The sequence below is a fragment of the Corvus hawaiiensis genome, chromosome 2 (genome assembly GCF_020740725.1).
Source record: "Corvus hawaiiensis isolate bCorHaw1 chromosome 2, bCorHaw1.pri.cur, whole genome shotgun sequence".
In the NCBI taxonomy this organism is placed as follows: domain Eukaryota; kingdom Metazoa; phylum Chordata; class Aves; order Passeriformes; family Corvidae; genus Corvus; species Corvus hawaiiensis.
In genome coordinates, this window is record NC_063214.1 from 118,904,006 (window position 1) to 118,918,656 (window position 14,651).

The window sequence follows — 14,651 nt, forward strand, 5'->3', positions numbered from 1 at the left end:
ATCCTGGTGATGCCAGAATGATGAGATTTAGGAATCATTGTATCATTTAGGTTGGAAAAGACATCAAAGATGATCGAGTCCAACCCATGACCCACCTTGTCACCCAGCCCAGAGCACTGACTGTCATGTCCTGGCCTTCCTTGGACACCTCCAGGGATGGGGACTCCAACACCTCCCTGGGCAGACTGTGCCAATGTCTAATCACCCTTCCAGTGAAGAAATTCTTCCTAATGTCCAACCTGAACCTTCCCTGGTGCAACTTGAGAATATGTCCTTTCATCCTGGAGCACTGAACCTCAGTGAGGCTTGGATAAGGAGGCAAAGGTGCTCGGGTACATGGCCAGGGCTTGGCTGAGGAAACACCACAGGGCTGATGTGGTCTGTATCGAGAGAAAGACAACAAAGCTGGGGAAGGGTCTGGAGCAGAAGCCCTGTGAGGAGTGGCTGAGGGGGCTGGGGGTGTTTAGCCTGCAGAAAAGGAGGCTCAAGGGTGATGTTACTGCTCCCTACATCTCCCTGACAGGAGGGGCAGCCAGATGGGAACTGGGCTCTGTTCCCAGGGAACAAGGGACAGGGCGAGGGGAAATGACCTAAGCTGCGCCAGGAGAGGGTGAGGTCCGACATCAGGAAGGATTTCTTCACAGAAGAAGATGATTAGACATTGGAACGGGCTGCTCAGGGACCTGGTGAAGTCCCCATCCCTGGATGTGTTTAAGGAAACACTGGATGTGGCACTCAGTGCCGCGGTCTGATGGACAAGGTGGTGTTGAGTCTTAACTTGGACCGGATGATCCCGGAGGTCTTTTCCAACCTTACCAATCCTGTGATTCTGTTTTTGCCAACCCTCCCATCAGCCTGCTCCGGGCCGCCTCTGCCCGGGAAGAGACGGGAAACCCGGCGAGAGCCACCCGGGTGCTCCGCCACCTTCAGCGCGGCCACCGCCCGCCTCCGGCCTGGGGAGCCGCCGGGAAGGGCTCCGGGGGCTCGGGGGTGGGACCCGCCCGGGAGGGGACCCGGCTGGCGGCACCCCGGGCGGGGACATGGAGGGGACACGGCCGGGGTCAGGGCCGGGGCCGGCCCCGCCGCACTACACTTCCCGCCCTGCTCCGCGCCCGCCCGCGCCGGCTTCCGCTGGCGCGTGGTTTCCGGAGCGGATCGGAACCCGGAGCGCGGATCCGATCCGGGTCTGGCCATTCCCGGGGCAGGTAACGCCGGCTCCCCGCGCTCCTCCCGCCGCACCCCGCGCCCTCCCCGGCACCCCCGCCCGGGACCCCCCGCGCCCGTCCCGCCGCGGCTCCTCCCGCCGCTCCCCGGGACGTGCGGCGGGGCCGGGGCGGGCGCGGCGGCCGCTCCGAGCGCTCCCGGGGCGGCGGCGGCGGCTGCGGCTCCGCCGCCGCCTCCTCCTCCTCCTCCGCCGCCGCCGCCTCCTCCAGGCCGCCTGTTCTTTGTTACAGCGGCCGGGAGGGCGGTAGCGAAGGGGGCGAGGCGGGTCCGAGGCAAAACCCGGCGGAGCCGCTCCCGGATCCCGGGCCCCGACGGGCTCCGGGCGGCGGCGGCGCGGTCCCCGCGGGGCGGGCGCGGAGCGGGCGCGGGGGGATCCCCGCAGGCTCGGCCGGGCAGGGCACGCACCCTTCGCGGCCGCGGGGATGCGGGGCCGGGAGCGGGGAGCGCCTCGGCTTGGCCGCAGGGGGTTGGGGAAGGAGGGGGGGTGGGAGCTCCCAGGTGCGAGGGCGTGATCCAGAGGGAAGAGGCTGGGAGGAGGAGGAGGAGGAGGGAGGTGCGGGGATCCTGCCCTGCCCCGGCGTGTGCCCTGTGGGAGAAGGTGCGGTGGGCGCCCGAGGAGACAAAAGGAGGAGAGCCGCGGTCTGCGGGGCTTCGCACACGTGAATTTTCTGCAGTACGCTCGTTTTCTGCTCAGGGCCATTAAACTTTGCATGTAGTTTATTCACATGATCGCGGGAAGTGCTGGGAAGGGCAGGTGGCGCAGACCCCCCCAGCCGCTCTGTTTTTCCGTGCCCCCCCGAGTGGCGTAAAATCGTCCGCCCCCGACAATAATTGATAGAATGGCCCTACTTTTTTTAAGAAATACAAGGCCTCACTGTAGTTTACCAGATGTTCTGCAATTCCTTTGAGCGGTGGCATGAAAAAGTTCTACTACATCATGAGGAAAACTGGATTTTAAGCGCATCCTTCCACACATGTATCTGCAGCACCCATCTGCTTGTGGTTTCAAGTTATTCACAGTCCTGGAAGCCCATTCTCAAACTGAAGAAAGGGTAACTTTAATTCTACCTTCTTGGTCATTAGGTTCATTAAATACAGATTTTTATGACCTACTTTTAACAAAAAAAATCCATTAACAAGATCAAAATGGCTCGACTTCGCACTGGAGCCTGATTTCTTTCTTCAGTTTATAAGGAGAAAGTGTGATTTTACATCAGTTCTTAAATTTTTACAGCTCAAGTGGTTCCTTCACAGTATCTTTCCACGTCATGGGCTGCAAGCAGGTACCTGTGATGCTGCAGCCTCTGTGTCTTCATTTGGGCTCCCTCAAGTTCCAGATATGTTCAGAGGCCTGTGTTGCAGCTGGAATTTTTGTGCATAGCTGTGTGGCTCTACTTTTGGGAACAGAGTCACTCGTCTAATTATACAAACAAAAAAAAAAAGTGTTTTTCTGCTCGTTTACTGCCATCAGAGTTAGGCTTTGTGCCTGGTCTAATTTCCTCTGCGTGGCTTTTCTTCTGATGATTGACTGCTAATGATTGCTCTCTGTTTTATGTAAAAAGTACCTGGAACTTCCAGAAGCTTTGATTATCCCTGCAAGACAGGAGCAGAATTAGGAGCAGTGGGATGAGTGACTTAATGGAATATTTTTCTGGTACAAATGTTTGAAAAGAAAAAAAAGAAAAAAATCAGACATGGCCCAGAGCAACAGCAGATGAGGGCAAAAAAAAAATTCTGAAGGCTGTCTTCAGTGCCATCATGTGAGCCTGTGTGGCACATCGTGACTCTGTTTACCAGCTGGAGCGGGTGGCATCATGTCATGTACTTCAAAAACTCCTGGGAAACACAGCCGAGATCTGGGAGGAGGAGTTTGGAAGCCCATGGGTGAGAAGCGTGTAAATCAGAATTGTAGAGCAGGTACCGCGCTTATTTCGGAGCGCAGCGCTGAGCGGGGGAGCGAGGGGTGACGGATCAGGAGTGTTGCGAACACAGAGAGTCCTCGCTGCAGAGATGGGAGCTGCGCTAATGCAGATCACCGAGGCTGCCCGAGGCACCTGTGAGAGCCCTTCACGCTTCCTCCCCGTCACCTTGAACAGCACTGATGATTTCTCCGCCCCTTTGTTGCTATTCTCATCCCACGGCCCCTGGAACAAGACGGAGCTGCTGCTCCTGTGGTGTCACTTGTCCCCAGCCTGCTGTTTGCCAAGGATGCGACACAGTAACGTCCTGGGGGCAAATGCCTGTGGTGGTCTGGCTGCACTGCGCCCCTGAACCATTGGCTGAGGCCTTTATTTGTTAATTCAGCCGTATTTATGATTAAAATCTTATCTAAAAATAGCTTCTTGAAATAGTGCAAAGCATCCAAAAAAAAGCGTTGGTTAAAAAGCAAACCAAACCATTTTTGACCTCAGCTTACACCGCTTGTTTTGCAGCATTGTGCTTGGACTCCCATAAATACCTGTTGCATCGTTCACCTTGCTTTCAGGATAAGAGCTTTTGGGGAAATGTCCTGAGTTACTGTTTGTGCTCAGCATGGGGCTTTTGTTCAAATGTTTGTTTTCTTATTTGAGCTTTATCCCCAAAAACTGTAGCCAAGAAAGGCCCAGCTTGTGCCAGGGAGGGGGAGTGCTGGCCCCTTGCAGCAGTGAGTGTTCGGGAGCTATCCTGCTGCTGACAAGTGGAGTTGGGGAGGGCGGTGCTTGAAGAGTCCTGATCCCAAGTAATGGATGTGCTCCCACATTTCTGGCTTGGCTTTTGTTGCTGTCGTAGCAAATGCTTTATGTGTTTTCAAACAGGGCTCTGCTGGTTTGGTGTGTCACGTTTCCTCTCCCTCTCACAGGTTCAGCTCTTACCTCTTAGCCTTCCTGTCTTCTTCTTGGCCAATACACTTGCTGTTCTGCAGCCTCATCTCTCTCAGACTTGGGTCATCATCTTTGTGTTGCTTTGCTTCTCTTCTGAGGCATTGGGAAAATTGTTTATTTGAGGAGGAGAGTGTTTTTTTGGTTAGAAAAGGGAAAAACTCTCTTCTAGGTCCTGCTCATGTTGTGGTCTTAGCCATATATAATCAGACTTTTTGCCAACCATAATTTAATTGTTGAGGGGCAATAGATATGTTCATAAAAGTTTTAATGCAGATTGACACTAATGAAGTGAATATAGATTAACCTTATTTAACTGTGGAATCAAATTGGTCAGTTACCATTTCTTGGAAGGCCAGTGACAGAGGCAGGATTTTATTTCCCCAGGTTTTCTGGTGCTCAGTACCACAACATACCTTTGCCTCTGGAACAGATCTGCAACTGTATCAGCAGTTTTTAGGTTTTTAAGATTACTGTGTTTATTAAATAAGTAATCTGCCTTTCAGAGATAATTTTTTTAAGCTACAGTTCAATAAAATGTTGCACTGGGCCTTGTTCTTGTAGTGGTTGCTGCTGACCTGGATTATCCTCTGGCCCTGCATGTTCTGAGGCTCCACAGGAGCTTTGTAGTAGGGGATGGCTGGAAGTTGGTGAGAGATGGGGAACAGCAGGAGACAGCATTGCCTCAGAGAGAAAAACCCTGAGAGCCCATGGACATTGAGGCTTCTTGGTAGAGATGTCTGCAGCTCATGTAGTGATACAGCAGTCACTGGGGCTTTTTTACAACTTCAATTTCTTTAACTTTGCATTGACACTCCTGCAAGGACAGTAATGTGTTTGGGTGTGCTCTGGGTCAGTCAGCATCATTACTTCACAAAGGGATGTTTGTATTACATGGAAAATAAAAGTCAATTCAGAACTAACTCTGTCTTTTGTATTTTGGCAGGTTAAAAAAAATGGCTGAAGATGGCAGTGAGGAGATTATGTTTATTTGTAAGTATTAGGAAAAGGATCTAACTCTTATGGTGTGTGACTTGTCTACTCAGAATGTTTGAAATTAAAGACTGAAACAGATTTAAGATTTTATTTAGAAAAATTGCTTTATGTAAAGGAGGTTCAAACAGCTAATGGATGAATAGAGAGGAGGTTGTGTAATTTAAGCATACACATTCTGACACTGCTGGCAAACACACAGTGAAACCTCTGAACGTGAGTTAGCAGCACAGCTTTTTCATGGCTGAAGTGAGTGAGATTGAAGGTCTAACACTCAGGTAAGCCCTTTGTTTACACAACCAGCTTCAGCAGCCAGGGGTGTCTGGGGATAACTCTGACCTCTGGCCTGACTTGGGGATCTGCACCTCCACAGGAGAGACAGGCAGACTCATAATACTTCTGAACAAGCCCAGTTTGAGATGCACCAGCTGCCCTGGCAGGTGTCACTCGTGGCATTCACAGCCTGTGCTTCTTTCTCTGCCCTCTGTGTAACCCTGAGTGCCAGGCTGGGCTCTGTGACTGGGATCTGGGCTCCTGGGATGCTGGTGGGTGAGGGAAGGCTGCTGCAGTGGTGTGCCCAGGCTGGGCAGTGTCCCATGCTTGCTGGAGCTTGGCTGGCAGGCCTGGGTCCCACTTGAGCCCTCGTCTTTGTCACCAGCCTGGACATGCAGGACCTGGTGTCAGGGTGGAAAAGAGTTAAGAGATGCAGAGTCCACTCACCTTGTGTGAGCAGAGAAGGCCCAGATATTGTAGATCCAGTCAGGGCAGAGCAGAATGGAGCACATGTCCTTGGGTTTTGGATCCACGGTATTTTACCCCTGATGGCTCCACAGCTGCACCTACAGCAACTCTATCAGAACGTTCAACCTCTCCCTCTACCACAGATTCCTTCAAAAATAGTGTTGACTGTTGGCATTTTTACTCAGATGCAGATACCATATAGGGGTTACCTTATCTTCCCCTTCCTAAAAAGATTCTGGTGGACAGCAAAAAGAACAGGGATGTGATGCCATTCCCTAATTAGATACAAGGTGTCACACAACATGATTTTCTCCCTTCCAGTGGAGGCTGTGGTGTCCTGAGGTGACTGTATGATACTGTATTCCCTACTGAATATCTTGAGCTTTTTCTTGTGCTCTCTGCAATTGGTTTTTCCCACAGGATATGGGGACTGGTTATGTCCTGAAAAAGTGAGTTGCTATAAATGACACTGTGCACTCCCATAATTAATATCCTTGAATACGTATTTCATAGACAAGAGAATTATGGAATTTTTTTTTTTTAAGTGTGTGAATATAGTCTCCCTGGGGTATCTTATGATTATTCCCATGTTCATTTTTGTGTTTCTCCTGTGGCTGTAATTCCCTTGAAGGTGTCACACGATGAGTGTAACAGCTTTGGGAAATGGCTGCTGTAGGGCATCCCTTGGATATTGAGCCATGCCACACAATGTCAATGTCATATTCCCCTGGCTTTGGTCATTCCTTTGCAAAGGAGTCAGAGGAATGTGTGACTTACTCCTGCCTGTGGTTGTGGACAGTGCTGTCTGCACCTTTTAGAGGCTTATCTTTGCAGAAGTGAGGAGTGCCCTGATGCCGTCAGGAGATAAGGAAAATGACAAATGCTTTTCTCTTTGGACAGCAAAGCCTGTTGGAGAAGCTGTTAACTCTGGCTTTTCCTTCCTGTCCCCATTGGTTATGACAACCCTTTGCAGATGACAGTCCATTTCTTTTCAGCAGTCTGGTTTACACATTCTTCTGTGGCTCCTCCGCCCTCTCTGGTTTGAGAAATCTGCTTTTAGCCCAGATTATTTCAGTAATGTTAAGCACAGTGTGGGCTACAGGCAGGCCTAGAGCAGGAGAATGGTGGCACAGTAAACAGGCCAGCTGTAGGCTGAGCTTTGGTGCTAGTGGTCTGTGGGTAGCATTTGCCCATGGATCCTTTCCTCTGCTGCAACAACTGTGTGATGCTGTACAGCAACCCAGACTGGGAGATTCCTTCTGCTGAAAAGCAGTGGGAAGAGCTGGTTGTTTCATTCCTTGGCTCACCAGAAGGCAGCACAAACAGGAGGCAGTGACCAGGCTTGGGGGTTGCACCAGCCAGAAATGCTGTTTGTCCAATACATGTCGTTTTTTACTGCTCAGTGGGTTTTGTTGCCAGAAGAAACGTGAAGCAGTTTGGGATCCCTTGTTTTAGACATCCTTTTATGCACTGGGACAAATATCTGGGGGGAGAGGCTTCCAGTTAGGAGCACAGAGTAGCTTTACCAGAGGGATATGCCTTGGAATGACATGGCTTTTTTCATGTCTTTCCAAAAAACCGTGTAATGACCCTTTACTTAGCACCTTTCTGGGGTTTCCTGACTTGCCCTTGTGAGCGTGGAGCTCAGATGGAAAAGGCACCACAGCAAATAACCCCTGTGTGATGATCTCTTCTGAAGCTGTGTCAGCAGCTGACCAGGCAGGGCAGTTTGACAGCTATTTTTTTCACAGTGAAGCAATGTGTAAGCATTTGGAATCCTGTTAAGTTAGCTTATTTTAGAAAACCTCAAATTATCCTCGTCTGAAAATTGTTTCTTAGGAACCACTCAGTTCTGGGTAATTTACAGCCACTTAAACTAAAAGTTAATTTAGCTAAGCTGACAGTGAATTAGGTGGCCAGGGTGTGTTGTGCAGCCAGCTGATGTGTCTGGAAAGGCACCAGAAGGTACCGTGGAGGTCTCTGTCCTGCTCTGTGGGTGAGAAATGTGTGTGGCCAGGCAGAGCTGGGCTCCCAGAACATGCTGGTGCCCTGCTGAGCCCTGTGCCAGTTCTGCTGCTGGTTCTGGGTTTGTGCCTCCTGTCACTGGAAACACCATGCTGCACAAGCTGTTCATAACAGCCCAGCTCCTGGGGAAGGCAGTGATGTGGTTTTCTTTAGCTGCTACGTGTTCCTGCACTTTATCTGGAGAATAATGCCATCTTTAAGCAGAATATTTACTGTGGATATAAGGCAATTATATTCCTTTGAGAGAGAATTTAAACAATTGTCTTCTGATGGTACTGATCACAGTGTGTGTTATCTCACCTACACAGGTGCCAGCTATCAGCTCAGTGTTCAATTATTCATGTTCTTTTAAGCAATATAAATAAACATCTGCCTCCCTACATATGTATTTTGCCTGGTGCTCGGTTTCTCTTGAAAGAGGGAGGAAACTGTCTTACAAAAGTGTTTTCCACCAACCTTTCCTGTCTGGTTCCTTGCAGGGTGCGAGGACTGTGGGCAGTACCATGATTCAGAGTGCCCTGAGCTGGGCCCAGTGGTGACAGTCAAAGACTCCTTTGTATTGAGCAGGGCAAGGTAAGAAATGTTTGTGTTAGTCCTTTAAAGCATATTTGCTCTTTGGTGGATGTCACATTGACAGCTGGAAAGTGAACTCTCAGAGGATGACAGAAATCTATGGAAAGCACATGGCCTTGATTAAACAGAAAAATTGATGCACACACTTAAGTGCTGCACTGAATTGAAGCCAAAAAAATAACTTGCTGCTCATCAGGACTCTGTTTCTTTGCTGAGGTTTCTGGCAAGAAGTCAGGTGGTGCCAGATGGGGTGATGACTTCTATAGTGGTTGAATACCTGCCACTTTTATCCCCCTCAGATGCACCCTCTTAGAGAAGTGTGTGAGGATTTCTTGTTCATGTAAATGGTTGTGTCCTCCTGCTTGCTATGAACTCTCTCATTCCTCCACTTAAGGAGCAAAACAAGTTGTTCTCATTATTGTGGGTCTTTGCAAATGATTAGGGGTAATAATTCTGTCAGCAGATCTCTGACAGCGCAGCAGAAACACTCATGTTTGCCAAAAGAACCAAACAGACTCAATCTAGTTGGGAGAAAACAACACTGAGTAGTGATTTTCACAGGGAAAGACAATCAGGCACTGTCAGTGATATTCCTATTAAGGTGTAAAATATAAGGCTAAGGAAAAGAACTAACTATTGGTGTAGTGAAGATGTAGTACAGACCCAAAAAGGGAAGTGCTCAGATGGCTTTGTGTGTTATATAATGCATGCAGGGCTTCCATATTTCCTCTTGGGAAGTTGCAAGCAGAAGACAGGCACGTGGGCAGCAGGTCTGGCACATCCTGGCTGCGGAGGCTGTGCTGTGTATTCCCAGGACCATTTTGGAACAAATCCTGGATGTGCTGGATCTGCCACGTGGGTGCCATGACCCCGTGGCCTGGGCAGGATGCTCCTGGGCAGGAGCTGTCCCTTGCTTGTCTGGGCCTTCCCAGAAGAGGAATTTCCCTACAGCTCCTGCCAGGCACTGCCTTCCTGTGCCTGGGAACCTGCCTTGGATGACCCCTTGCAGCAGCTGTTAATGGTTAACAGCCCTGACACTACAGGTGCTTGAGGGTAATTTAAAAATACCCCTTGGAATAATAGAAGCTGGTGAGGGAGGTGCTTTTCCTACACACAAAAAAATGGGCAGTGCAGTACGTCTCCAGCCTGTACTACACAGATTCAGTGACAAGTTAAACTATTATTTCCTACAGTTTTTTTCTGGTTTTTGCCTTGCAATTTAATGTGCTGATGTTCCAACTGGGAGTATTTGCAAATGCGGTGTATGCACTGATTTTCAGTCTCCTTTTGACATGCAAATGCTAAGTTTTCCCTAGTGGAAGTGTGGGCTGCTGGACCGTAGACTTGAAAGCAGAATTTTAAATTGACTTTTTTACAGATAAATGTATTTATTTTCCTGAAGAGTTTTCAGCTGGAATCAGGTAAGATAAGAAAAGGAAAGAAGAAATTTAATTGCAGCCTCTACATCTGGGGAACAGTAGCTGAAAGTGAGTTATCTGAGGTTGAGGGCAAGTTTAACCACAAACTGAATATGAATCTTTTAAAAACAGTCTCCTTGCTTAACCACATGTTTGTTGTTCCCTCTGTCTTACTGAATAGATAAAATGGATGCTTTATGGTTAGAAGTGTTGAGAAACATCTCCTGGACTTCTTTCTGACACTGCTTATTCTATGTTTCAAACTGAAAGCTTTTTTTTTCCCCCCCAATTCAGTTGCTTGTCACTATGATTGCAATGTTTTTGTATTTCTCTTTGTCTAGGCAGTAAAGCAGTTCTGCCAGTGTCAACTTCTACAGAGTAGTCAGTAGCCTGTCTGATTATTTTTAGCTTTTCATCTGTTAGCACAGAGCTGAAAAAACAGAATTGCATTTGGTCTGTAAAACCGATACGGTAGAGCCAGTCACGTGAATTTTTGGAAGATATTCTGTGTGTATTATATGTAGTAACAACACTTACTACATGTAGCTCTTCTCAGAAGCTTGTTTGGGAAAAGAGAGAGGCTGGCAGCACAGAAGCACTTGTGACCAATGTGGTAGTGTTTGTAACAAGACAGAAGGGAAACTTCCAGGACTTCCATCTTAAGGGCTATGATCTGCATAAGGCTATAAAGTGTTAATTTGGGGAGGGATAGAGGTTATTTTTTTAAAATAAGCACGGTCACAACCAAAGATCTGTAGAGTCAGAGGATAATCTGTTTTAGAAGAGGCTTCAGGGTGTTCCAGTAAGAACTAAGATAAGCTTAACTGCTCATTTTTTTCATTTTTATGTGCTCTCCTGGAGAAGAGAAGGTTTCAGGGAGACCTTGCAGCAGCCTTTCAGTGTGTAAAGAGGGCTGCAGGAGAGCTGGAGAGGAACCTTTCAACAGGAACTGTAGTGACAGGACAAGGGGGAATGGCCTGAGAGAAGGTTTAGATGAGATATCAGGATTGAGCTTTTGCAAGGAATCACTGATTTGGCTCTCCTGCACTGCTAGTGTTGCTCCCCTCTGTTTATAAATCCTCACAGAAGTTAGGGTGTGTTGAGCAGAAAACTTTGCTGTTCCCAGAGACTGGAGAAATCTCAGTTGATTTCTTTCTTCCATGGGTTCTGCAGTGTTGTCCAGTGAGTAACTGTTACTGGATGAGGTGATGTACAGCCAAAGGTTGGACTTGATGATCTCAGAAGTCTTTTCCAACCTAATTGATTCTGCGATTTTTGTTTTCCTCAAATCTCTCTTAATTTTTTTAGATCATCTCTGCCTTCTAATTTGGAGATAAGACAGCTGGAGGATGGGACTGAGGGAGTGTTTGCTCTGACTCAGCTGGTGAAACGTACCCAGTTTGGCCCCTTTGAATGCAAGAGAGTTCTCAAACTGGAGAAAGAATCCGTTTTTCCCTTGAAGGTAAGGCACAGAACATGAAAAGCAATAGCAAGGAGTCAGTTTTACCTCTGGTGAATTAATCCCATCTAATACTATGGAAAAAAAAGATGTGTGTAGGGGGATTATTTGGAACATCTTTTAGGTGTGCCCTGTAAGAGATGAGCTAAACAAACATTCTCTGGGCAAGGTACAGAAGAACCAAAGTAGAAGCTCAGCTCTTTTAATGAGTCTCTTCAATTTGATTGAATTTGCCTAATGAGCCACATGTGCATTAGGTTTATGGAATATGCAGAATAAGTGGGTTTTTTTCTTGCATTTGTTTTATTCCTCTCTTGACAAGTTTTGGTAGGAAAAATGCTACATTAAGAATGGAATTCAGTCTTATTTTCCACTAATACCTAGCTCAGAAGTAAAGATGTAGAAATGTGCCTTGGGCTGATGGCTGTTTGGATACCCCTCCACTCATGTATCCAATAATTTTTTGAGAAACTGGTGGCTGTAGCAAGAATTATTGGGATAGGAGTTCAGTTTGTTCACATCTTGTCTGTCTCAGACTTACTCATCTGAACGTGTGACTAAGTGAAAGATGCCTCATGCAAGACTTGAGGCTTGCTTCATCCCCGATGTACATCAAAAAGAAACCACTGCAAAAGCACCAAATAATTTTTTTTTTCCTTAACTTTGTATCATTTCTCAAGGTTTTTATTCTATGCACATTTTGCTTGGCAGGTGTTCCAGAAGGAAGGGCCCCTGGTGTATTTTGACACCACAAACGAAGATGATTGCAACTGGATGATGATGGTGCGCCCAGCCACCGAGTATGAGCATCAAAACTTAACTGCCTTCCAGCATGACAACGACATTTACTTCACCACCTCCCAGGACATCCCCCCAGGAACTGAGCTGCGAGTGTGGTATGCAGCTTTTTACGCCAAAAAAATGGAAAAGCCAGTGCTGAAGCAGGTCACTAGTGTTGCCAATGGTATGTGTGGGGGCCTTTCTTCCTTCCTAAGGGCCCAGTGCTGGCAGGGACTGATAGTCCCTGGCTGTTGGAGTTGACAGTGCTGTTTATCCAGTAGGCTCTTATCCTGCAGAGTCAGGCCAGCCTGCACAGTGGGTGCCCTGCAAGAGGAAAGCGTAGATTCTTCACTGTGATGCAGCCAGGTTTTTACAAGCAGGTGGCCTAGTTAATGGCTCAGCCTCTTCAGAGTGCACCAACTGGATAAACAGTCCTTAACTAAAGAGTTGGTGGTCGTATCAAAAGCATTTCTGGGTAGAACAGCAAAGGAGCTCAATTCTCAGAGAAATCAGCATGCAGATTTGCTAAAGAAGCCGTTCTTCAGTTGCAGGGAAAATGTTTTGGTTTTGCACAGAACTGATACACAGGTCTAAAAAACTACATTTGTCTTAGTCAACCTCACATGGGACCTGCTAGAGTAAGATCCATGTGGCTGTGCATTGGAAAGAAAGGCAGCAGATATTTTAGAATCTGAATTAGAATTGCCACAAGTCCATTGTTCTTTCTCTTTGTTTTCTCCTACTTTTCCATTTCTACAGCTGAAAGGCAAGATCCTTTAGCATTGCAAGGGTGTCTTCTGCCTGCTCTTGAGCTGGGGGTACTCCCTGGATGTTATTACTGCTCTGCTGGGTGTAATTTGGGGTGACAAATGCTTGGGGAGAGGCCATTGCCACCAGTGTCAGCTTTATGGCTGCCCTTGATCCTAAGCAGAGTCTCAAGTGCTGCAGCTGAACCAATGCACAGGTTGACAGACTTCTGAACTCTGAGATGCTTGCAGTTGGTATTAACTGAGAGGTTTCATCTTTCCCTCTTCAGTTTAACCTGTTCATGTATTTTTGTGGGGTTATGGGTATTTAAAAATAGTGTTTAAGTATGCCCTGCCCTCTCTGTTCAGCACTTCCACTGTACGCTCCAGGATATTTAAGGCACAGTGGATGAGATGCAGATATAAGAATGCCCTGGTTAAAATTTTACATGAGAATGTTATTTGCAGGCCTGTTACAGAATAAAACTTTCTGACTATGGTTACTGCCCTCAGCACAGAGCAAGAGTCAAAGGGTCTGGAAAGTAAAGATGAACTGTTTTTCCTCTTCACAGATACATCCTTGGTAGCGATGGAATTTGATAAAGAGGGGAATAATAAGGTCTCTTCAAAACCTTCATCTGCTGTCTTACCCCATAAAAAAAACAAGAAATCCAGCATACTAGCAGCTGATCCAGCAGGTATGCAAAATTACAGTGCTTTTAAGGGAGATAGAGGACAGATACAGATCTACTGATCTGTTAGGTGTAACACTTCTACACATGTATTATGGATAAATAACTTTTGGCAAATACTGATTTAGAGAGGATTTGAAAGCCTGGATTTTTGTTTTCATGGGCACAGTGTTTAAAGTACATATACAGGTTAAAAAGTCACAGAGGGGCCAATAAACTTTTAGGCAGATGATTTTCATGAAAACCACAAGTTCTCCTGACTTTAAGGGTGGTTAGTGTTACGGTGGGGGCAATTCCAAAGAAAATCTTCATTCTTCTTGAGCAAAGTGTAGTAATTCAAATGATCAGGCCAGGTTCTAGAAGAAAACATGAGACTGTGGGTAAATGTTTGGAAATGGCAAGAACACTGGCCATCCCCAAATTACAATAATACCACAGTATATGCCACTGTTAGAGTTCAGACTGTTCTAGATTACAGAAACTCAAATCTAAATAAACTTAGAAGCAATACATATCCTCTTGGCAAAGCACCTATGGCTGAGGAAGTACCTGGTAGTGTCATAGGAGCTCTGTCCCTCTGTCCCAAGGATTCATTACAAAGCAGTGCTCCCCCCACCCAGTCTCTGCTAAGTGGAACAGGAAAATTAAGAACTCACTTAACACTAAGTGTGTACAAAAAGTACACTCAAGAGTACACAGGATCAAAAGAAAACCATTCTGAGTCTGCTCTTTAAGAGGTTATTTTCTTAAATTTTGCTTACTGGTAGTAAAGGTAGCCAGGAGGAGAGGAGGGGAGTTGTTGCAGATGTGTACAGAACAATTCATCAGAGGAGCCGTTTGTCAGCTTGGATTCTGTCACAGCTGAACTGTGAAGTTGACTGGAGAGTTGGCTTTCAATTTGGCATTATTGATTTTTTGGGGGGTAAACCATGAAGAATTGGAGCAGCCCGTCCTACATCCTTCACCCTATTGCCTGAAAGGCCCAACTTCATTAGAAACAAAATGCTGCCTATTATATTTTGGGAACCCTGATGTGTTCCCACTGATGTAGTGTTTTGGTGCTTCCGAAACAAAATTTTCTTCTTTCGATTCTGTTTACCTCAAGTCATACCAAGCAGTTGCCAGCTGTCAGATGTGTGGTT

At 47.1% G+C, this 14,651-nt stretch overlaps 1 protein-coding gene across 9 annotated transcripts in view; it reads left to right on the forward strand.

Moving 5' to 3' along the window:
* Window positions 1–1,128: 1,128 nt before the first annotated feature.
* Window positions 1,129–14,651, forward strand: part of PRDM15 (PR/SET domain 15) — a 35,508-nt gene continuing 21,985 nt past the window's right edge. For 3 of the 9 annotated variants that reach the window (XM_048290523.1, XM_048290516.1, XM_048290532.1), the window contains exons 1-6: window positions 1,918–2,276; window positions 5,029–5,075; window positions 8,321–8,414; window positions 11,141–11,294; window positions 12,003–12,255; window positions 13,390–13,515. In XM_048290523.1, coding sequence (XP_048146480.1) covers window positions 2,113–2,276; window positions 5,029–5,075; window positions 8,321–8,414; window positions 11,141–11,294; window positions 12,003–12,255; window positions 13,390–13,515 — 838 coding nt within the window. In that variant the 5' untranslated portion in view covers window positions 1,918–2,112. Of the gene's footprint in view, window positions 1,206–1,802; window positions 1,898–1,917; window positions 2,277–2,323; window positions 3,109–5,028; window positions 5,076–8,320; window positions 8,415–11,140; window positions 11,295–12,002; window positions 12,256–13,389; window positions 13,516–14,651 lie in introns of those variants that run through there. The other 6 variants (XM_048290508.1, XM_048290547.1, XM_048290557.1 and 3 more) reach the window with 5 other exon arrangements.